Raw genomic sequence first — 24600 nt, forward strand, 5'->3', positions numbered from 1 at the left:
ACATCATCATAGCACTACCAAACATCATCACAGCACTACCAAACATCATCATAGCACTACCAAACATCATCATATCACTACCAAACATCATCACAGCACTACCAAACATCATCACAGCACTACCAAACATCATCATAGCACTACCAAACATCATCATAGCACTGCCAAACATCATCACAGCACTACCAAACATCATCATAGCACTACCAAACATCATCACAGCACTACCAAACATCATCATAGCACTACCAAACATCATCACAGCACTACCAAACATCATCACAGCACTACCAAACATCATCACAGCACTACCAAACATCATCACAGCACTACCAAACATCATCATAGCACTGCCAAACATCATCACAGCACTACCAAACATCATCATAGCACTACCAAACATCATCATAGCACTGCCAAACATCATCACAGCACTACCAAACATCATCATAGCACTACCAAACATCATCACAGCACTACCAAACATCATCATAGCACTACCAAACATCATCATAGCACTACCAAACATCATCATAGCACTGCCAAACATCATCACAGCACTGCCAAACATCGCGTCACTGCCAAACGTCATCATAGCACTACCAAACATCATCATAGCACTGCCAAACATCATCACAGCACTACCAAACATCATCATAGCACTACCAAACATCATCATAGCACTGCCAAACATCATCACAGCACTGCCAAACATCGCGTCACTGCCAAACGTCATCATAGCACTACCAAACATCATCATAGCACTGCCAAACATCATCATAGCACTACCAAACATCATCATAGCACTGCCAAACATCATCATAGCACTGCCAAACATCATCACAGCACTACCAAACATCATCACAGCACTACCAAACATCATAGCACTGCCAAACATCATCATAGCACTACCAAACATCATCATAGCACTGCCAAACATCATCATAGCACTACCAAACATCATCATAGCACTACCAAACATCATCATAGCACTGCCAAACATCATCACAGCACTACCAAACATCATCATAGCACTGCCAAACATCATCACAGCACTACCAAACATCATCACAGCACTACCAAACATCATCATAGCACTACCAAACATCATCATAGCACTACCAAACATCATCATAGCACTGCCAAACATCATCATAGCACTGCCAAACATCATCACAGCACTACCAAACATCATCATAGCACTACCAAACATCATCATAGCACTGCCAAACATCATCACAGCACTACCAAACATCATCATAGCACTACCAAACATCATCATAGCACTACCAAACATCACTGCCAAACATCGTGTCAATGTCAGTGGTGAGCGCACTGGCCCTGTGGCCCAGCACCTGAGTTCGATTCCCGGCCACGGCTAACATCAGTGGCGCATCGAGGGCTGTGTGGCTGTGAGAGTGATCACTCTCTCCGCCTCACCAGCACGCACTAACAGCCGCCAAGTATGGTCAAGCAAAGCACAGGGTGGTGTCGGGAGAGGGGTTATCCAGCAGTGGAGTGACAATGCTGATGCTACTGCTGCTGCTACTGCTGCTACTACTGCCGATACTGCTGCTGCACGTATGCTGCTGTTGGTTGTACTTGCTGACCCGCCCATACTGGACATCTGTGAATAAAGCGCTTTATAGCTCATCGGATTCCTCCAGGCTGCAGTGAACAACGACGCGGGTGTAGGCCTCTCTCCTCCTTAGCAACGGGCAACACCCTCGATCCACTCGCTTGACGAGCTTCTAAAGCGTGTGGCCTCTCTCTCCGTTTACCTTTCAGACGGCAGCTGCATGTCCACCACCTCCTCCTCACCCTCACCAGACGACGAGGGCGAGCAGGAGGAGAAGGAGGTGGCGGCGCTGTGACGAGCGGCGCGGTGGGCCTCAGGCCCCGCGTCTCTCAAAACAACCCCCGGAACGACATTAAAGTGTTGATTTTTTTGTTCACTTTTAAACTTTTAATTTACAGAAACATCGACGTCATACGAAGGTGCCGACGTTAATATTTGCTGTGCGTTTACAAAAAACCCCGGCCAATAACAGTTTTAAATGTTAACAAAGTTGTCGCTTGCGCGCTCCCCCCACCACCCACCACGTCGAGGTTTCTCAGGCTCCTTGGGAGCGGTGGCGCAGCGGTTAGCGCAGCGCTGCGATCACAGAGTTCGATCACAGAGTTCGAGAGTTCGATCACAGAGTTCGATCACAGAGTTCGATCTCCGCTCACGGCCAACGAACACCGCTGACGATTATCTAAGCGGGGAACCCCCGGGCCTCCCCTGGGTCGACTCGGCATGAAACGAGTACCCGGTGCGGTGTGTAGCATCGCCGCTGGGGGAGACAAAGGCGGCCGGGCGTGGTGCTTGCCCCCCGCTCTCTGTGAAGTCGACACGGGGGGAGATCTTTGCCTGAGGCTCCCTGACGCTTCAGTTGGAAAGTGGAGCCAACATGCACCGCCAATGTTGAGGGTTATCATCTTTTGCACTCTCCTAAAATAAGCAATATTTGTAAAAACTTTTAAAAACACGCTTTTATGTACCGTGCTATGAAAGGAAAAACTCCACGACCCCAGGAAGTGGCCCGAAGCTTGCCATAACGTACACGACCGTGGCCAATTACAGCCAACGTCAGTTGAGCGTGGACAGTTAGACCCAAGCCGAAACATAACAATTAACAAAAGATTATTTACAAATATTTTTTTATCTTTTTTTTTTTTATAAAATATAGTATTGTCATCAGTATGACATACGTATACTAAGTTTGCAGTCGATACCAAATTGGAAAGTGGTTAAAATTGAGCTACAAGATTTGAGGATACAACAACAGAGTGAGTTCATAGAAAGCTTGTAAAAAAATAGTTTACATTTTTTTTTACTTTTTTATGATAGAATATAGTATTGTCATCAATATGACATAAGTATACCAAATCGGCAGTCGATACCACATTGGGAAGTAGTTAAAATTGAGTTACAAGATTTGAGGATACAACAACAGACAGAGTGAGTTAAATGAAAGCGTGTAATCATAAAAAGTAGAATTCACAACGTGACAACGCATCCCCTGCGACCCAACTTTAAATGACATTTTAATAGACACATTTTGAAAGTACTTCATTACCCGTCACGCCTGAAAAGCAAATTACACATCTGGATGTGGATTTTATTTAAATACCAGGAACATTATTACCAAAAAGTCAGTCAAGTTGTAGGCAGAGGAACAATATAAACCGCCGACAGCGACTAAAGCATTGTCTACAGCAGCGGTTCTTAACCTTTTGTTGGCTACTGCTGTACCCCTCTTGTTGAATTTAGTTTTAACCGAGTGACCCCCATTTTTCTGACCCAACATGGTTCTGAGAAATAAATGTATGAACAACGAACATCAATATTTTAACCAATTGTCCAATTGTGAGTTATCCAAACTTAGCGAGTAATTGCAAGCAAATAAAAAATACTTCAGCGGATGCTCTGCTACGTGACGCGATCTGCTCGTTCTCGCTGGTTACACTTGTAAACGACATCGTGTACCATCGCTGAGTTTATAAAGATGTAGTGGCATAGAATAAGTAGTGTAGCAGCATAGCGCTGGCTGCTGGCGGGGAAGGGGATCTGCAGCTTACAGCAGCCCTGACGTCAGCAGGCCACGTGATACACCAGAAGGGGTATCTGGGGGAAAGGTCACAGAAGGGACAGATTGGGGAAGCCCCGGGAACCCGCTGGTATGTTCTAGAGAGGGGGCGTGGCCGGGGCGGAGCGAGGTCACGCCCCTGGGAGCATAAAAGGGGGCCCTGAGCGAGAACTCGGGGCTATTGTGTGGAGTGGGATCCCCGTCGTGCTGTTGAAGATCGCTGCCATCGTCGCTGTCGTCTCGTCGCCATCGTCTCTGTCGTCTTCACTCGATGTTGCGCTGCTAGACAGTTGTTGGCTGTCTCTCCATGCGCCCATGTCCTTTCATCCCTCTCCAGTCTTTTTTTCCCATCGATCCCAACGCCTCCACGATACTGGTAAGACAAGGTTCCATAGATATAACTGCTCAACCTGAGATATTAATTCATACATTGATACTTGCATTGCCTTTGAACTGTTCGCCTTTAGGCGTTATTTCGTCTTAACACTGGTGAGACAAGATCATAAAGAATGCTGTCTCTGGTATAAGCTAATCAGTTTCAAAGACAATGTATACATTATCAGATCATGTTGGTTTGCATGTTCACCACAAGTACGTGTGGTTAATGCAGACTTGATTCTTTGAAAAATGTATAAATTTGGTGTTTGAACATCTTAACGCCTGTTTTAATGCCAGAAAGGATAACACCTATTCTTATTTCCCTTGCTCTTCTTCCTTCCATCCCCCAACTAAAGTCATGAATCTGTCCTGTTTAACTATATTGTTACCGTTAAAATTACGTTAAATTCAGCCGCCCGCGAATAAACCGGATTATCGAGTGTAGTGATTTGATGGTCGTAGCGCACATATTATCATGATTGCACAAAAAGCCCCCCCCCCCCATCACATTCAATTTGGCTCTGCGCTGAATTTGGTTAAGATTCCGGCTCTGATAATACCGTACTGGTTCGGCTGTCATGCGACGAGCATTTATATCTCGTCGAGGTGAGAGGAAAGGTGCGTGGAGCAGAAGTCAGTCGAAGGGACCTCAGAGGAAGCTCGATCTGTGACCTCGGCTTCCGCGAACCGTTGTCAAATAAAGTATATTGCACTTACTGCTCTGCGAGAAACCCCAATCGATGCTTTGTTTCATGACCTCACGTCACTCGAGTACAAACGGGATGAAGTTGTTGGAAACAAAAGACAGATGCAGACTAGCTGATGCGTACACAACATGGAGAGCGCTCACGAATTGAATACGGTACGTACGTATGTTTGTTGAACAGCCAAGCCAACCGTGTTAATCGGAGGTGCGGTGGAAGGACAAGCTTACCAGAAAAATAAGTCCTAAAGAAATGAGTTATCAATCTCGATGATTTAAAAGGGCATCACTCGAGTGGCTTCCTAATATCGGAAGGAAGAGCGTTCCAGACAGCCACGGAAGCGCATCTGAAAAGCCGCTTCTGCGAGGATGACCGGGAGTTCGCTTGATAATGGTTTATGTTCCTTGACGAGATCGAATGGCACTGGTCTTGTGGTGTAATGGTTCGCGCACCGGGCTTGCAATACAGAGGCCCCCAGTGCACGTGTACGACGCCTCGCTGCCTTGACATGCGTGGCCGGTCATGTTCCAGCTGCTGATCACAATCACGTGCTTCTTCTCATCTCGCGTGGCTCATGGCGACATGTGCGGACAGCCCCCCACCCCCACTCGCCTCCCATCCCCCCGTCCCTGCACCCCCCCCCCCTGCATTCCACTGAGTTAGCGGTCACGACGTTCTGAAGAAGCCGAAACAGCGTTGACACAAATGATGAATGTAGCAGCAAGCGGCCATCATGAAGGGTTAAAGGTGCGGACAGCCCTGCAATTACTTGCTCATGCTACTACTACTGCTGCTGGGAGAAGGGCCTGGACTCGAGGGGAGCGCTCGAGTCGCGAGGGTACTTTGGCCTACTCTTTCACACTGGCTGGCGAGGCATTTTGGAAGAGGTGGGAATACCCACAGTATACTACCACCACACGTGACCCACCGATCGACTCTAACGACTCACTAGTACGCAACTGATAAGGCTGAGTGGACATATTATATCACCATGATGCTTGCCAAGAAAATTTGGGGAAGTGAACAGAGTTAACCGAAGCATTAGAGGGCAACGTTCAGGATTGGAGAGCAGCGGGCAGAGGAGCAGGGGACAGACGTAGCCGGCAGGGGGCAGCCATCTAGCGTACGAGTACCCCAGCCACACGAAAACTAAACTACTGCGTTTTTTATTTTACCAGGTAAGGCCCACTGAGCTGTGTAGCTCTTTATCATAAGCGACCCGGCTACAGATGATAGGTCAACGAAGTAGCTCATCATCACGTGAAAATGTACAGCAGCCAAAATACTCTAAACGCGTGTTTATATATATGTGGAGGGAAAAACCGGACGGCACGGAGAAAAATCCACGTGGCCTTTGAGAGAGACATGCAAACTCAAAATATACAACAGACGTCATGGTGGGGATCGGACCCACGAGCTCCTGTATGCCAGGCGAGGTAGTTAACACCTCGCCACTGTGACGCCCACACAGCGGCTTTCAACAACAGCGGTCACAGGGAGAGAGCGACTCAGAGCAACTCGAGATGAACAAAGGGACACTTTGATGTCTGACCTCGAGAGAGATGCGAGTTCTTGCCGATTTCGTCCAAGTCTGATTGTAATATGACGTAAATATTGTCAACGGCGTTTGAAGATATTGACGCTCTGATTTTCTTGCGCGTGAAAAATTTGTTTAGGAACTAAACGCCAACAGGTGGGAGATGGTAAATTTCGTTGCGATTGTGGCCATGCAAGCCAAACTGTTATGGACCTTATAGTACACCACTGTGGTCTGCACTCCTTCAATGGGGCAACAGCAAAACCACACGAACTCTCTCCTGAAGCCAATACCGGTGGTGATACGTTAAATACCTCGTCTGGTATGAAAGAGGTTGTGGGTTCAATCCCGACCTGATGCCTGTTGTATAGTTGAAGTTTGCGTTTTCTCCCCGTTGTCGCAGGGGCTTTTCTCCGGGTCCTCATGTTTTTTTCCCCTCTACATTTAGAGACATGCGTTTCGAGTATTTGGCTGCAATACATTTCTACATCTACGTGGTAAGCCACTTCGTTGAGCAATCGTTTTCGGCCAGGTCGCTTCTGAAAAAGAGCTACATAGCTCATAGGGCCTTATCCGGTATGATAAAAAAAAAACATGTTTAGATTAGTTTCTGGATTTATGCTGTTATCTCATAACGTCTGCACAGGTGCCATCAGGCCTGGCATTCAGAGTGGGCATCACGGCAGTCGCCTAGCACACAAAGCTGCAAGGGAGTCACTAAAAGTTTGGTATCAATTTCAAGTCTTACCGTGATGTGTGTATGTTTATATAAGGTAGCGCTACGAACTCGGCGGTCCGAGTTTGAATTCTGCTCACAGCCAACACCAGTGACGATTATCTGAACCGGTCCTGGGCCTCCCCATAGGTCTACTCAGCCTCAAATGAGTACCTTGTGTAGAGACTAAACATAGCCACTAGGGAGACAAAAGCAGTCGGGCGTGGTAAAGGCCACTCACCCCTCTCGTGCCGTTCCGGCCTTCATAGGTGCTCGCGAACAGCACTTGCCTCAACAATATGTTAAGGCTATATGGGGGTCTTTGTCTTTGTGTATATGTAGTGAGTTCAACTGAGTCGCAGACGTACTCTTGGAGGCAACACATGTATTTAACACCAACACACGGGGTAACTGCTCCCTAACAGAATAACAACCTGCGGTGGTGACCACCAGGCTAACTACGCTAATCACACCGTAACTGCTACAACGGACCGGACCACAGCTCGGGTCCAGGTTAACGTGTTGGAGACTCGGTAGAACGTCGGACGTAGACGAATGCTTCTTTAAGATAAACAACAACGCCGGTCCCTCTGGGGGACCCGGCTTCGATTATCTGCGGCGTGGCTGGCTCCACCCTTGGCCACGCCCACCTTCCAGAATAATCGAGCAGGATCTGATCCCGGACCACGTGACCACCCCTAGCCCCCACTTGAGGCCCCTTTGTAGACTTAACCGGCCACGTGTCCTCTCGGGTCAACCACAGTGCCATGGTCTTTAGTAACCCCGGCACACCCACACCCTGTCCTGTAGGGGCCGGCACTGCACGCCAAGCGTGGTGCCACCCAGCGCTATCAACCAGTGCTCACCGAGCCACTCTTGTCTGTCTGTGCGAGTCCATATGTGTGTGTGTGCGTGTAAGACGATGTGTTTCTATGTGTGTGGGTCGATGTCTGTGTGTAAGTCGATGTGTGTGTCTGTCTTTTTCGCCCGGGCAACGCCGGGTACTTACTGCTAGTACACGTATACAATGGATACTTATTCACAGGACGTGGTAACAGGTTACAACAGATTGGTTTTGTCATTTTTGCGACCCAGGACACTCTTGCAAATGAGACCCGAACCTGGTCTCTGGTCAAACAAAAATTAACTTGAAGTGCCAATTAACGGCCAGGTTATTACGCAAGAACCACGGCACGTTCAGGTAGTGATAACCTTTGTTCACGCAGGACTAGATTGACGTTCACGCCTCACGCCTGTGTTGCGAACACGTGAAGAGGGGGGGGCGGTAGAAAGAGGGGGAGGGGGTCGGCTTCTGTAGGTGCTGCCTCTGAATACGATCGGCGACGTAACGTCACTGTCTACACAACCACACGAACAATAGAGATGAGGATACCAACACGGTGTACAGGCTCGAACAGACGTCTTAGTACTTAATTAATTGTCCCGTAATTTTTTTTAAATCTAATTTAATTTTGCTTACATGACATGACGCACCAATTTGTATGAAAAACATTGAGTTTTAGATAATAAAATGAGGGGGGTCACAATACATCTGGACCATGCTGTTGAAAGAGTCTTACATTGGGTGTACGCGATGACTCGAGTGCCAAGCTGATCAGTAAACATCCCTTAAGACGAATCCAGCTTCAGTCCCTTCTTCTCTTCACATCGCCGTCGACAACCTCGGCAGCTCCCTGCTCTGCACCCCGCCGGCGGACGCCCGCTCCTTTCGCCGCAGCGAACAGCGAAGGCCGACACCAGCGAGACACCAGCACGACCTCTCTTTACAATGTCTCGTGTGAGTGTGTCTACGACCTCTGCCAGTGGGGGCTGCGGCACCATCCGTCTGTGGGCCCCCTCCCCCTTTCTCGCGACTCACATTTACTGACATTGCTACGGATGTTCTTCACCCGTATACAATAGTACGTAGGCTCTAACTATATAATTTCAGTTGCAACGTATATTTGGTTTGGAGGAAGACAGTCTCGCAGTGACGTTAATTATGAAAAGATGAAAATGTTACAATATTCACAATTAATAAAAGGGGTTTTCCCCTTTTTTCTGGCTTTCTTTTGAACCTCGTCTCAATTGGTGCGACGAGGCTCAAAAGAAAGCCGTCTCTGGTGTGGACCAATCAGTTTCAAGGACAATGCATATATTATAAGAGTGTTTTTGTTTGCATTTTGACCACAAGTATCGTGGTTAATGCACACATGATTCCTTGTAAAAAGGTTTTAGTTTTTGTTGCCATAAAAAAGGGAAAAAACCCTATTATTATGTTTTGGTACTGGCAAAAGTGGTCTAATGATGTATTCACAATTAAGTTATTGTGAATCTTGCTTTCACGCGCATGTCAGATAGCTAAACAGCCTGGTGGTGTTCAGTAACAAACACCAGCAGTAGCACGACTAGATTTCACGCTAAGTATCTTTCGGAAAACATTTTATTGAGTAGCATTGTTTTTTTATGCATTTATGGTTAAATGTTGGATTGTTTTAACACTTTTTTCGTTACATATTTTACTTATTTATCTGTTGATTTGGGGCCGCCTTGTGACCGACTGGACCCCTATGCGTCGCATTACGCTGCCACATACCCCCACCCATAGTTAGGCCCTTGACAATGAGATATCGCTGCTACAAACCCCTCCATAGTTGCGCCCCTGCTTCTTACTGTCATAATAATATGAATACTTTTATTGTTAAAAGCGTCATCCATGCTAATAGCATCCCACAATGCTGTACGTTGATTATATATATCAGGGAACCAAATCCCATATAAAGCCACTACCAAGCAAAATACAAAATAAACCAATATGAATAAACAAATTAAGAAATTGCACCAAAACAAAAATCACAAACAACAACTAGAAAAAGTTCTCACAATAAACAACTGAGTCCACGAGGTTTCAACATCCCAGCACACAATCCCAGCTTCCCAACCAAGCCAGGAAACGGTCCCAGCTGCAATGGAGCTGTCCCCGCATGATTCACACCCCCCCCCCCACTCGTCTCCATGAGAACGATGGCAGTCGTCACTCCCACCTCCACACCAGTTTTACATTCTCGTCACTCCTACCGCCCCGCCGTGACACCCTCATCGTCGTCGTCATTGGCGTTCACTCGCTAAACTCTGCACTCGTTAACTCAGATCGCTGAGTTTGATCTTCCAGCAAGCGCATGGTCCACCCGAAATCGCATCCGCTGCACAAATCATGGCCGATGCGGATACCTGATGCACAAATAGAAAATAAATGAATAAAAAACTCTCCAGTAGTGGTGCGACTGTGGTCATCCAGAAGAGATCGTACACCAAATAAGGACGCAAAGCCCCGACCCACAAATACGAAGGAGACATCACAGCGATGATGATGATGATGTTGATGATGATGATGTTGATGATGATGATGCATTACTCCTGACGCGGTTGTCTGGCTTGACCCCCTTGAATGTGAAGTCGTTGCTCTGCATCCTTCAGTTTCAGTTTCATGTGTTAGGATTTACCCTGTGAGCCATTCGGCTCTTGATTTGGGTGCAACCGCAACAAACAATAAAATTACAAGTAACACCTAAAATTCGTTGCACACAAATCTGAACATCACATACGTAGTAAACAATAAAATCCTACAGAAAAAGCACAACCCGTCCATGCTGCGTACAAAAAGTGCAAAAAATTTAATTTCGATGTTTGATCCCAATAACAATCATAATACAATACAGATCAAAATGTTAAGTATAAATCCATACTAAATGAAAAAAAATCGGGCCAAACCAAGCCCCTCTAAAACTTACTAAAACAATGATATATAAACAACGTAACCGTTTTCCCAACAAATGTGATTAAAAGTTTACAACATCAACACACATAACACACATCACTGCATAAGTCAATCCATAACAGCCGGATTAACAATAGCAGTAGCAGCGCACTATATCAGCCATACGAAACAAAAGAAGATTAACACATTGATAACATACACTCGCATTAACATCGCCATCAAACACACTGCCCATCATCAATTCTATTCACCAACATTTACATTGTCACCCATTGCAATTACATCATCATCATTACGTTCCTATCATTTCATTATTCCTGAACGCCCCGCCCATTCAACTCCTAGCACGCAGAATCACGTTCAATCGTCACCTGCCACGCGCTATGAATCTCTCCTCACACTCGTGCTCTGTGGTTGGTAATCGTCACTTGGGGTGGGGGGAGGGGTGGGGTAGAGGCGGGGGACAGGGGTGGGAGGCTTCCCATGAGCAGTGGGAAGTTCCAAGCTGACAATATTCAACGTATACCTAATTTTTTTTGGTAAAGTGCCAAAGTAAATCCAAATCGCGTCCTCGTCACTACGCTCACGGTCTCGAACATTTAACGATGTAGGGGCGCGCACGTCTTCCCAAAAAGAGCTCCATCATACCTCTTTGCAATATTAAGTTCACTGCTCTATTGAAACTAAAACCAAACGTGCAACGTGTATGAAAGCATTTCCATAAATAGAATCTTAAACCGCGTTTTTAAAAAGTGCGTTGTTGTTCTTGCACACTGTTGTTGAAAACAAAACTGATGGTGGTTATCAAGGGCGGGCCCCCAACTCGTGGGGGCAAGGCACCCCCTGCCCCCTGCTCCCCCACGCTGCTCGTGACGCTACTGGGCAGTGCTGCATCGGCAGGGGCGAGTGAGGAGTGCGACGTCTGGTGCGGTCTGAGCCCTGTTGGCTCAGCTGCTATCGGTGGCGAGTGATAACGTCTCGATCAGACCCTGGGGAGGGAATCCCCCATCCATCCACCGCGACCGAACATCTTGGCGAAGCGTGGTTGCCACAACTACACGTGACCGGTCACGTGTCGGTTGCCACGACCACACGTGACTGGCACGGCACGCGGACGGCCTCTGTCATCAGGCAATCAATGAATTGACGACACGACAATAAAAAACGCGAGTCGATTACAATTGTTCAATGTTACTCGTTATTCTCACACCGCTGCTAACGCGGTGCCCTCACGTTCGATTGCGCACCCTTCGCAGAAGGTGCCGGCTACGATATTCAAGAACGGACGATTTCTGTTTGCGTTCTCTGTAGAAAGTGGGGGAATTGCCCCAAATAAGTGTGCGTGGTCAGAGCGCAATCTCGTTTCCGGTGCTGGCCGGCTTTGCCATGTGCCCGGAATTTAAATGCACCCCTCCCCCTCGCAGCCCCCCTCCCCTCCGCGTCTTGTGGGAGTTCAGCAAAACTAATTACCAGGGTTGCCCGCAAATCGATCTGTGTTGTGGACGAACGCGTTGAGCTCGTGTCTTTGTGTTTGTTATTGTAAGTGCGTGTTTCGTTTGCGCACCATTAGCCAACAACGCAGTAGCAAGCAGCACCACATGATTGTCTGTGATTGATGTGCGCTATTCAAAAAGACGGACAAAGATCCCCCCCCCCTCCGTATAGCCTTATAATAACAGAATGTTGGGGAAAATGCTGTTAGCGAGCACCTATGAAGGCCGCCGACGCGCCACACGAGGGGGTGGTGTGGACAGAACCAACACGCCCGGCCGCCTTTGTCTTCCCCGCGGCGACGTTTACACCAGCTACTCATTTGAGGCTGAGTGGACCTAAGCTGAGGCCCCAGGACCGAGCACACACGTCCGACTAAGAGCTCCCGACTCTCCTTCTCGCAGCACCGCGGGCGCGATGGTGTTAGGAGGAGGAGGAAGTAAGGAAGGAATGAGGAATGTTGCCCTCCGTCGAACGAAACGGGACAGAGGCGCCACAAGCGCAACGGGCGCACGGCTCCCCGCTCATTCCCGGGGGATGTGGGAGGAAATGCCGATCTGCCCGAGTCAGAGGCGCTTGGCCAATCCCGGGCAGCAAGGCGAGAGCAATTGTCAAGGTTCTTTTTTTTCTTGTTGCATTCGCTGGAGCCTGCTAGGAGCCTTGAAGCGCCTCCCTCGAGCTCGATTTGTCGCTCAATCCCTGGGCGTTCGTGGAACCGTGACGACGATGGGTGTCGTCGTCGGTGTTGTTGGGAGTTGACGGATGATAAAACTCGGAGACTGAACAGTCGTGTTAGGACGGCAGCACCTTGCAGAGTGGAAGGTAAGGAGAGAGTTTGGGCAAGAGTCATTTGCACCAAGAGTGAGTGTTGTTGTTGGTGGTCACCCACCCCCTCGTGTGCTTTCATAGGGTGCTCGCTAACAGCACTTGCGCCGACAGTCTGTTAAGGCTACACGGGGGATCTTTGTCTTTGTTGTGTGGGGAGCGGCAGTGTGGCGGTGAGCGCGCTGCGCTATGAATCCGGCGACCCGAGTTCGATTCCCACTCACTGCCAACACCGGTGATTATAATTATCAGAACCGTTCCTGGGCCTCCCCTTGATCAACCTAACATGAATACCTGGTGCGGTGTGTAAACATCGCCACTAGGGAGACAAAGGCGGCCGGGCGTGTTGTTGGCCACCCATCCCCTCGTGTGCCGTGCCGTCCTTCATAGGTGCTTCAACTCGCTAACGGCACTTGCCCCAACAGTCTGTTAAGGCTACAGGGGGGGATCTTTGTGGTTACTGCCAGCTCTTTTTGTTCACTCTAAAAGTCTTTCTGTTCGAAGGAGCGGAGGGATGCGACTCCCCGCGACTCTGGCGTCAACGTCTGCAGGCGTGGGGGACGCCGTGCGGGTTGCCCCGCGGACGGGAGAAAGCCACTTCGTGTGGGCGACCCACGCGCGCTCGCTGCTTTCCAGACTGTTTGCTTGAAATCACTTTGCCAATTTACAACAAACAAAAAAACAGAGGCAGTGAACCCGAAAGACAACAACAACGTACCCAGCGGGTAATCAAGGATCTCTTGCGGATGCGCAGAGGTCCATTTCTGCACGCGCCTTTTGCATGCAATCTCTGCTGTCGGTATGTCGAAGACTGGGTGTGTGTGTCGAGATTTCTATTGTTTTCCCATCTGGGTGTCATCTGGTGCGCGTTACGCTGTTTATATCGTGTCAGCGTGTCGTCCACTACAGCACTGGACTTTAAACAAACCTCTGAAGCGTATCGGCAAACGAAGAGAACACAACAGGGTTAGAACACAGAGAACACAACACACAGAGAACACAACACACACAGAATTAGAACACACAATGAACACAACACACGGAGTTAGAACACGTTCTGCAGATGCAGATGCCACTGGTTCTTCTTGTTCTGCAGATGTAGATGCTACTGGTTCTTCTTGTTCTGCAGATGTCGATGCCACTGGTTCGTAATGTTCTGCACATGCAGATGGCACTGGTTCGTAATGTTCTGCACATGCAGATGGCACTGGTTCTTCACGTTCTACAGATGTAGATGCCACTGGTTCTTCATGTTCTATAGATGTAGATGCCACTGGTTCTTCATGTTCTATAGATGTAGATGCCACTGGTTCTTCATGTTCTGCAGATGTAGATGCCACCGCCGCTGCCTTCTATTGCGCCGGATGAACCTACGACTCTCGGTCCGAACGGGCAACTGGACATATGGACAGGTTTGTTCGTATCTCTAACAGTTCGTAAGTCAAATGTTCGCAAGTAGACGAGTCCCTGTACGGCGGCATGGGTCACCGCGCATTCTCAGTGCTTCTTCTACCAGTGGCCATGCCCCCGAATGTCGATGGATTTTATTCTGCAATCGCTTTTCTCCACGCGAACCTCGCCCCCGCTCAATCGTCTCCGAGTGGTGTCATGAGGAGTGGTGTTCGATCCACAATTAGTATATTTTGGGATTTTATCGTGCAGGCTTAATGCCATCTGTTTGTTTAACTACTATCACCTTCACCACCCGACATGAACCAATAACATCAAGTTGTGAATTGAAAATTAATTTAAACTTGATTAGAAGCGTTCGTGACTGCGGGAATTGCTATTTGGTTCTTGTGGTAAAGTCACATAGAAAGAAATGTATTTAATAATAATATAATACGACGTTTCGATTGCAATACAAGCCACCATCATCAGGTAAAAATGAATGAGAAAACAAACATAGTAAATAGTAAACTTGGATATATAATGCAATACACCACAGAGAGTCGGCTAACAGAACAGTCAACACCCTACTTGGTTGATTACGTTCTTCCAAAGATTGCTAAATTTGAGAGAGAGACAAAACACAGACACGAAGACACACAGACAAACACACAATCAGAGAGAGACTCACACAGAGACAAACAGAGAGAGAGACACACACACATAGGCACACAGAAAGACAACGTATTTGTGTAGAGAGGGGGGGCAGAGGGGGAGTTGTGTGGAATTCCTGCCCATAGATGACGGACGAGCTGGACCCTGGACTTCTAAACAAACAAGCATGAGGCGTTGTGTGGAATCAGTGCCCATAGCGGCCGGAGGCAAGAATGGACTTATAAACCAGCACGGTAGATAGCAAATTTAGTAAGATTAGGAAGTGTAATGCAACACAGAGAGTCGGTTAGCACACAGTCTGTCTCCTATGGGCAGGAATTCTACACACCTCCCCCTCTGCCCCAGCCCCCTCTCTCTCTATTGAAGGCCTCGACACAGAGACGTTGTCTTTCTGTATGCCTATGTGTGTGTCTCTCTCTGTTTGTCTCTGTGTGAGTCTCTCTCTGCATGTGTGTCTGTCTGTGTGTCTCCGTGTCTGTGTTTTGTCTCTGTCTCAAATTTAGCAACCTTTGGAAGAACGTAATTAACCAGGTGGGGTGTTGACTGTTTTGTTGACTGACTCTGTGTTGTATTGCATTCTATTTCAAAAATTGACTGTTTGTTTTATCATGAAAATGTATTTCTTTAGAACTCCTTTTTGTGTTTTGTTTGTTGTCCCCCCCACCCCAACACTTTCGATTAGCGCGATTGGCTACGTACGGTGCGAAATGAGTTCAACATTCGTGGACACATACGCCAATTCATTTGGTTTAAAAGCAAAGTATGTTGAAAAGCAAGCATTTTTTGTAGGAATTATATTTCACTGGCAATCACAACCAGCATCGCAAATATTTAAAGAGAAGGCGAATTGTACTTAAAATATTTTACCTGGATATAAATAATCCCTTGAGATGGAATATCTCGTTTGAAAGGGTGTCGAGTTCCACACACTTGCCACGTAACAGCACCACGTGTACAAACATTTTAAAATCTTTAACGTATACAGTGTTCGTGCACACCCGTAAGATCACACCCACATATTGAACACATACCTGACTGCACGTGCCGAGAATAGAACAAGACCGCCGGTTCATATGGAATGTAACCGAAACCGCAGCACTTTTAGATGTTGTGGCAGCGCGCGTGCGAGTGTTTTCATTCAATATTTGAACGAGTCGATATCAGGGCACGTTTCAGCGTGTCCACGAGATCGTTCCGTGGTCAAAGCAAGGCAGATAGGCGGCCAGCGTCTCATTCGTTTGTCCGTCTCTGCACATAACAACGTACAACTTGAAATTTCTGACAACCCCATCAAGCCCAACGGTCTGATGGGAATGCTAACATTTCAGCAGCACTTGACTCAGTTCGAGCAAGTCCCGGGCCGCTTTCGACCCACAAGACACTGCTGGAGAAAATCACAAACTCACCGCGTCCGCCAATAGCACTGTGGCCTTAAAAGTTTAAATATTTAATCTGGAACGTTTTTGGCAGAGGTGTGGACTCGAGTCATGCGACTTGGACTCGAGTCAGACTCGAGTCATGATTTTGATGACTTCAGACTCGACTTGGACTTGCCTCATCTTTGACTCGACTTGACTCGGGACTCGAGAGCAAAGACTTGAGACTTACTTGTGACTTGCACAACAATGACTTTGTCCCACCTCAGAGGTGTGGACTCGAGTCATGCGACTTGGACTCGAGTCATGATTTTGATGACTTCAGACTCGACTTGGACTTGCCTCATCTTTGACTCGACTTGACTCGGGACTCGAGAGCAAAGACTTGAGACTTACTTGTGACTTGCACAACAATGACTTTGTCCCACCTCAGAGGTGTGGACTCGAGTCATGCGACTTGGACTCGAGTCAGACTCGAGTCATGATTTTGATGACTTCAGACTCGACTTGGACTTGCCTCATCTTTGACTCGACTTGACTCGGGACTCGAGAGCAAAGACTTGAGACTTACTTGTGACTTGCATAACAATGACTTTGTCCCACCTCTGGTTTTTGGCAATGGCCCTTTTTAAGAGCACATGAATGGTCCACTGCTTGGAATGTCGCCTGCTATATATTTGTAGGACTCGTACAAGGGTTGTCTTTTTCTCTCTTTATTTTCCTCTTAGAGTCCACCTTCGCCGCGCCACCGCTCCGCGTCTCGGCGCGGCCTCGCTCCGCGTCTCTCTGCTGCGCCACCGCTCCGCTCCTCTCCGTGCCCTCACTCCGCTCCGCTCCTCTCCGTGCCCTCACTACGCTCCGCGTCGCTCCGCGCCGCTCCGCTCCGCGCCTCTCTACCTCACTATCGCTATGCTTGTCGTCTCTACGGTTTCTCCTACTCTGCATCCTTCCGATGCATGGCTACCCTGTCTGCTCACTGCGTTCTCGCTACCACTGTCTCTCCACGCTTTACTCTACTAACACTGTCTCTCCACGCTTTACTCTACTAACACTGTCTCTCTACGCTTTACTCTACTATCACTTGCTCTGCGACTCCCTGGGCACCGTTGCTGCAGCTCCATCCACGACGCCAACTCGTACAGGACTCTCTTCTCTCCGTTGCGCTCTGGCTTATATCCCCACACCAATTAATCTCCCTAATTATCTCTACCCCCCCGCTTATCGCTCGCCCCCTGGCCCCCCCCCCCCCCCCCGTGTCACGTGGCCTTGTTTTCGCCGCCGGAGCGACGCCATCTAATGCCCAATTACCTTTCCAGCCAATCACTGGCCTGTGTCCTCCCGGCTACCCTGACACCTGTTTCAACCCTTAACGACCCACTTCGCCTAAAGTCACAACAACAACCATTACCTCACATCACCTCACTGTACTGTGCTTGCTCGCATAGCAACAGAGGCGGGGGATGCGTGGTGCACTTTACTCAAGCCCTACATATGTATAACCCCCCCCCCCCCCTTTAAAGCAGTGTTAATAAAGAATGTATTGAGTTTCGTTGTTATCTGTGCTTTTGTTATCTGTGCTTTTGTTATCCGTGCTTTTGTTATCTGTGCTTTGTTATCTGTGATTTTGTTATCTATGCTTTGTTATCCGTGCTTTTGTTATTTGTGCTTTTGTTATCTGTGCTTTTGTTATCCGTGCTTTTGTTATCTGTACTTTGTTATCTGCGTTTTGTTATCTGTGCTTTGTTATCCGTGCTTTTGTTGTCTGTGCTTTGTTACCTGGCCAACCAACTCTGAACCAATTCCTCAACTGCATCAATTCCATACACGCAGCCATCAAATTCACCATGGAGGTGGAAAAGGATGTTTTAATCGTGAAGAGACTAGATGGCTCAATGTGACATTCTGTCTACAGGAAAGCCACCCATACTGATGCCTACCTAAAACCTGACTCCCACCACCATCCATCCCAGAATAATTCCCTCGTCATAACTATACACCAGGGCTCCCCAACCCCCGGGCCGCGGACCGCTACCGGTCCGCGGCCTGTTAGGAACCGGGCCGCACAGCAGCAGGAGGTGAGAGCGGTGAGTCCGCGCGTGGAACCCGCCCCCATTGTTGTATTATTCACCACTTCCATCCGCGCTTCTTTCCCGCACAACGCACTCGTCTCAGTCACAGTGTTGGTGAGCCCACAAGCTCTAACCCCTAGTAGCCACAATGAGTAAAAAACAAACGTCGCTGGAGAGCTTCTTTGAAAAGGGGTAAAGACCCAATGATGAACCCCCCCCCCCCGGTCCAAGAAAGATTTTTATTCCAAAAAGGTTGGGGACCGCTGCTCTGCACCATAGAGCTCAATGTATTTCCGACCGTCATCACCTAGCCAGTGAACTGGAACACGCACACCAAGCTCTCAAGATTAATGGATATTCAGACTACACAATCCGTAAAGCTATCACCCCAACCATTGGGAAAGAACCATCTGAGAACCCAATCAAAACCATCACCTTGCCATACATAGCAGGGGTCACTATAAATGTTTCCAAAATCATGAGCAAATACAAGATTCAGGTTCGATTTTAACACAGTACATAAAATTCGTGATCTGATACCATCTGTGAAGGATGTGATCGCCTGACATGCAATACCCCGGCGTCTACAAACTAAGCTGTGTCTCTGGCAGTAGTTACATTGGGGAAACTAAGCGACATGTCACAGACCGTGTTCGTGAACACAAGGCAGATCTGAAACACGGTAGGAACAATACCTCGGCCGTGGCTGATCATTGTTTTAATGCGGTGGGCTCACACGAAATTGATGTCTCTAAGACGAAGGTACTTTGCAAGCCCACTGGCTATCAACAAAGATTCGTTCATGAAGCCATCCATATATATAAACACAGACACAATTTCAACTGAGAAGATGGGTATAAACTGAGCAATCATTGGAAGGACGTTATCAGCCAGTTTAAGTCACAACTGTTTTTTATGTTCCCATCCTACCACCTTCCGATGCTAGTTGTGCTTTGCGCCCTTTTCAAACTTGCGCTTTCACAGCGTTCACACCAACACAGTCACTTCGCGCGCCGACCTCTTGGTTGCAGCTCTGCGATCTGCCATTAACATGCTAATCTCTCATTAACATGCTAATCTTTCTTTAACATGCTAATCTCTCATTAGCATGCTAATTTTCACCTGGCAGCCCTTTGATTGGTGGAAAACCAACCAATCAAAGGGCTAATTTACGACTATTGTATGTTTTAATGTCGTAAACCACTCCACGGCATCCAGTCCGCTAGTTCCACCAGAGTACGCGTGTTGTATCGGGGTAGCTGAGTGGAGGCCGCTAGTTCTACCAGTGTGTGCGAGTTGTATCGGGGTAGCTGAGTGGAGGCCGCTAGTTCCACCAGAGAACGCGTGTTGTATTGGGGTAGCTGAGTGGAGTCCGCTAGTTCCACCAGAGTACGCGAGTTGTATCGGGGTAGCTGAGTGGAGTCCGCTAGTTCCACCAGAGTACGCGAGTTGTATTGGGGTAGCTGAGTGGAGTCCGCTAGTTCCACCAGAGTACGCGTGTTGTATTGGAGTAGCTGAGTGGAGTCCGCTAGTTCTACCAGAGTACACGTGTTGTATTGGGGTAGCTGAGTGGAGTCCACTAGTGTCACCAGAGTACGCGAGTTGTATTGGGGTAGCTGAGTGGAGTCCGCTAGTTCTACCAGAGTACGCGTGTTGTATCGGGGTAGCTGAGTGGAGTCCGCTAGTTCTACCAGAGTACGTGAGTTGTATCGGGGTAGTTGAGTGGAGGCCGCTAGTTCCACCAGTGTGTGCGAGTTGTATCGGGACAACTGTCCATTGCGGGTTGATGAAATTGATGAGCGGGGGGGATGGGCTCGCCCTGGTCCAGTTTGGATGTCGTTCGTCCTTAATGTTGTTACCCACGGCCCTGAATCAAACTCGGGTGGCTGGATGACGGGGGCGGTGCACTGACTACTCGTGCCGCCACTCCTCGCTGGAGGATTTCGTGACGAGGGCGTTGGACAGCAGGGTCTAAAGCGGGGCTTTCAAAAAATATGGTTCTCGTTACGACGCCGTGGGCAACACTGTCTGGAGCATCTGGGCCGGGAATGCGTTTTGAATTCCTGTAAGGAGCGGTGCCTCTGAGATCGATGACTGTGCTTCCTGCAAACCTGACCCGTCACCCGTGACATCATCATCATCATCACACGGGTTGCTCGGCAGACCACAATGACACACGGTCCCCGTTGCATGTAGGGGAGTCACGATGGCGAGATGTTAACTACCTCGCCCGGTATGCACGAGGTTGTGGGTTCGATCTCGACCCTGATGCCTGTATATGTGGAGTTTGCGTGCCTCTCACCCCATGGTCGCGTGGATTTTTCTCCGGGTCCTCCGGTTTTTCCCTCCACAGTTAGAAGCATGCACTTCGAGTATTTGGCTGCTATAAATGTCCACGTGAAAAGCCACTTTGTTGAGCTATCATTTGTGATAGCCAGATCGCATCTTAAAAATAACTATGCAGCTCAGTGGGCCTTACCTGGTAAAATAAAAAAAAACGCATCTTGTCACTTTAAGAGCTTTCAGTGTTTCACATTGTGTCATAGGCTACATTATGTGGTGGCTGTGAAGTTCACAATATGGTACTTTGAGAAACATGAAAAAGAAATATTGAAACGTGACCTTTGGTATCTGACATGGCGAGGTCTTGCTCTTTTAAACAGTGAGATTAATGTATTATTTCGTGAGATGTATTGTATTTTCGCAGAAGTGTAAATCTATCCCTGACTAAAGTAGGCTAAGGTTCATCCCGCAGATGAATTGCGGTGTTCATCAGAACACCAACTGGACGATGTGCACTTCTCATTCAAGGATGTAAAGTTAAAGACACAAGCCACAGCAGTGCAATTGTGGCCATGACAACGAAAAACGAGGGATCACGTCACACACCGCTGTATGAGTCTGCACGAACTCTCTCCTCCAGCTGCTGAACACATTTGCCGTTCGCAAGAATAGAATTGCATTGCTCGTTAGTAGTGACGCGTCAATGAATATGGCGGTGAGCTACTTTGCTTGTTAGTTGCCTGTGGAACCTCCTAATTGTATAATATAGAACACGGCTCGCGCCTAAACTGGGTCCAACGATGCGTCCATGCGTCGACTGACTCCTAATCATCATTATTATTATTCTATTACCCCGATCAGAACACGAGGAAGGCTGCTACTAAATGAGATGGGGACCATTCGGTCCATCTCAATCATTAGGGGCCAGTAAACCACAGGCAAACATGGAGGCAGCCAGATAACCGACACGACCAACACCAATTGCCCAAGCCATGTGGTCTGCCAGGAGGTGGCGATGTTGCTACACGTGTGTGTGTGTGTATAATCCAAATTGAGTAATTTGCGTGTCATTAAAATTTGCCAACTTCTGACCGTGGCGCTGGGGGACGCAACAAGGGCAAAATCACGTCACGGCATCTTGAACGTCCGCTGTGAAGCTCACGGGATGTTGTGTTTGTTATGGTTCATGCACGCGGCAGTATTCACCTGGTACATTGAGGCAAAGGGAGCAACCAATTCTACAAATTATTTGGGGGGTGGGGGGAGGGAGAAAAGGGTAGACACCATACCAATCTATGCTTGTTGAACTTCTTTCTCACCGTACGTAGCCAACCGTGCTAATCAGAATTGAATTTCTCGGGTCGCTGCGGTGGCCGGGTGAGCGGCAAAACGCCTCACCACGATGATGACTCTGTCACAACAAATATTTCTCCCCCTGCTCCTTTCATCATCATCATCAGCAGCAGCGATGTTCTATCCACTGTTGGATGAAGGCACTTACGACAGAGTGTGTGTATGTGCGCGCGCAAGTGCCCTGCCAATTCCGCAGGAAAAAAAATAGAAAATGTGTGGAAGGTGCACATTGGACAGCTGAAAGCGGGCTTTGAAGACGCTCCTTTGACCGGCAGAACTTTCCTGCAGTGACATTTGTATTGGTCCTCTGCAGAGGGATGAATTACACCTGAGATTGCCTTTGTCTCTTTTCGTAAACAGATCTCGAGGGGCGATGCAGCGAGAATTGACCGAGCCTCGTCCCGCGATGGACATTCACCCGGTCATCATCGACGGCCGCAAGAGAAGCGGGCTCCCCGTTGGTCCAGCCGCGCTCCCAGACAACAGGTAGCCACATCATGGCTTGCCAGCCAATGTCAATGCCAGTGCCCGCCATTGGCCACTGAGTGACGGTGACATCCCCACGGTGCCTATGCCAGGCTAGGTGCACTTTGAGGCCACGTCAAGTGTCAAAAGCTCGTTGACAGGAGATCACGGGACAGACCCAGGTGCCAAAGGTTGACTGACTGACATGACTGGCAGATGCACCCAATTGTTCCCCCCTACTGTGCCAACTTGCTGCATTTTAGCCGCCTGCCGCTTCGCTCGTTGTTGTGAGCGTCGCTCCTCTGACCTCCGTTGTTGCTGGAGGGCGACTGCCTCAAACTGCCCAGTATCAGCGTCCTTCACGAGCCTCCTACATAAAGGCCGATCTTGACACCGCTGGTACCGGTCTCCGGCAAGTCCACTCAGCTCCACATTCTCCCATACCGCATCACTCCATCTCTTCTCCGGCCCGTGTCGTGCCCGTTTAGCCCCCTCTATCCGGACAAACAGAAGCTGCTTGACCACTTGGCCTGCCATCACCACCACCATCATCATCCTTCAGTTTGAATCCTTTTGGGCTCACGCTACAGCCCAGACCGTGGCTGTGGTGCAAGACGGACGATGACGCCGCGCGTCGTTGGTGACTGTCCCAAAACCAGAATCAGTATTTATACTCGAGCAATCCGATGAGCTGTGAAGCTATAAAAACCAAGTCGAGCGGCGGTCTCAGGATGGCGCCACTGCTGCTGCGTTCATTGAACGATGAAGCTGCTGCCTGGCTCGGCGCAAACGCACCGTGCTAATTACAACGATGATCACCGCGCCCGTTCATCGCAGAGCCAGAGCGCGACGCCTCTCCCTGTACACTGCGAACGTTGGGCATGAATCAATGATACATCCATTGATGCGCGTGTGTTTGCGTGTGTGCGCGTCCAGCGTGTGTGTGTGTCCACGCATGTGTCCCGTGTGCGCGTTTGCCCCGTGTGGGTGTACCCACACGTGTGCCCCGTGTGCGACAATTATCTGAAGCAGTCCTGGGCCTCCCCTAGGTCGACTCGGCCTCAAATTAGCACCTGGTGCGGTGTGTAAACATCGCCACTAGGAAGACAAAAGCGGCCGGGCGTGGTGCTGGCCACCCACCCCCCACGTGTGCCGCAGTGCCGGCCTTCATCGAGGTGCCCACTCGCTACTAACAGCAACTTCAACTTGCCCCCAAAAGTCTGTTCAAGGCTCCACGTGGGGGGGGGTCTTTGTCTCGCCACTTGTGCTGCAGGCTGGCAGAGCTGCTGGGCGGCCTCACGCTGGGCGAGCTCGAGTCGTGGCTGCTGTGGGAGCGGGCGCCACGCGGGGGTCTGCATCGCGACGACGGCGACAGCGGCGGCGACGACGCCGGCGTGTGGGCGCGCAGGCCGCCGTGCGGGGCGGGCACAGCGCGCGCGGCGCCACGGTGCGTGTGTCGTGAGTCCAGCTGAGTCGCAGACCTTGTTCTTTAGAGGCAACACTTTTATTGCAACATCAACACGTAACACACAAAGGGGTAACTGCCCCTTTACCAGATACAGCCTAGGGTGGTGACCGCCCAGCTAACTACTCCATACGGAGGAGTTACAGCTACGAAGGGTCGGACCTTCACTCGGGTCCTGCTCACGTGTCACATCCCCGATGTCACTACACGTGGACCCGCGGGCACAGCGAGAGCGAGCGAGCCCGCACTCGGGGGGGGGGGTCACGGTGCCAGCGACGGTGCGCGATGTCGTTCGATGAAATTGGCGACGGAAAAAACAATATTCGTCGACTCAATGGTTCTTTGTTTGGTTAAATCCACACGACCACGGGGAGAGAGACACGCAAACTCCAAATATACAGCAGCAGGCGTCAGCTTCGGGATCGAACTCACGACCTCCTGCATACCAGGCGAGGAAGTTAATAT

General features: G+C 49.0%; 2 protein-coding genes across 3 annotated transcripts in view; one reads left to right on the top strand and one right to left on the bottom strand.

The window, feature by feature from the left end:
• The window catches only part of TEDC2 (tubulin epsilon and delta complex 2), a 34459-nt gene extending 32317 nt beyond the window's left edge, over nt 1–2142 (bottom strand). Inside the window, exon 1 of one of the 2 annotated variants that reach the window (XM_078611179.1) lies at nt 1782–2142. In XM_078611179.1, the coding sequence (XP_078467305.1) occupies nt 1782–1801 (20 nt within the window). In that variant the 5' untranslated portion in view covers nt 1802–2142. Of the gene's footprint in view, nt 1–1355; nt 1508–1781 lie in introns of those variants that run through there. The other variant, XM_078611180.1, reaches the window with a different exon arrangement.
• Nucleotides 2143–12737: 10595 nt separating this feature from the next.
• On the top strand, nt 12738–24266 carry LOC144730387 (uncharacterized). The gene is made up of 3 exons (XM_078611181.1): nt 12738–13057; nt 22566–22691; nt 23944–24266. The coding sequence occupies exons 2-3, from the start codon at nt 22579–22581 to the stop codon at nt 24140–24142; spliced, it is 312 nt and encodes a 103-aa protein (XP_078467307.1). The 5' UTR covers nt 12738–13057; nt 22566–22578; the 3' UTR covers nt 24143–24266.
• Nucleotides 24267–24600: the final 334 nt, after the last annotated feature.

This window comes from Lampetra planeri, chromosome 35, assembly GCF_965212315.1.
Source record: "Lampetra planeri chromosome 35, kcLamPlan1.2.h2, whole genome shotgun sequence".
Classification (NCBI taxonomy): Eukaryota; Metazoa; Chordata; class Hyperoartia; order Petromyzontiformes; family Petromyzontidae; genus Lampetra; species Lampetra planeri.

Excerpts from the sequence above, each read along its gene's own strand:
- LOC144730387 (XM_078611181.1), top strand. The coding sequence starts at position 22,579 with ATGCAGCGAGAATTGACCGAGCCTCGTCCCGCGATGGACATTCACCCG. Across the intron at positions 22,692-23,943 it reads GCCGCGCTCCCAGACAACAG|GCTGGCAGAGCTGCTGGGCG; the intron begins GTAGCCACATCA and ends CTTGTGCTGCAG.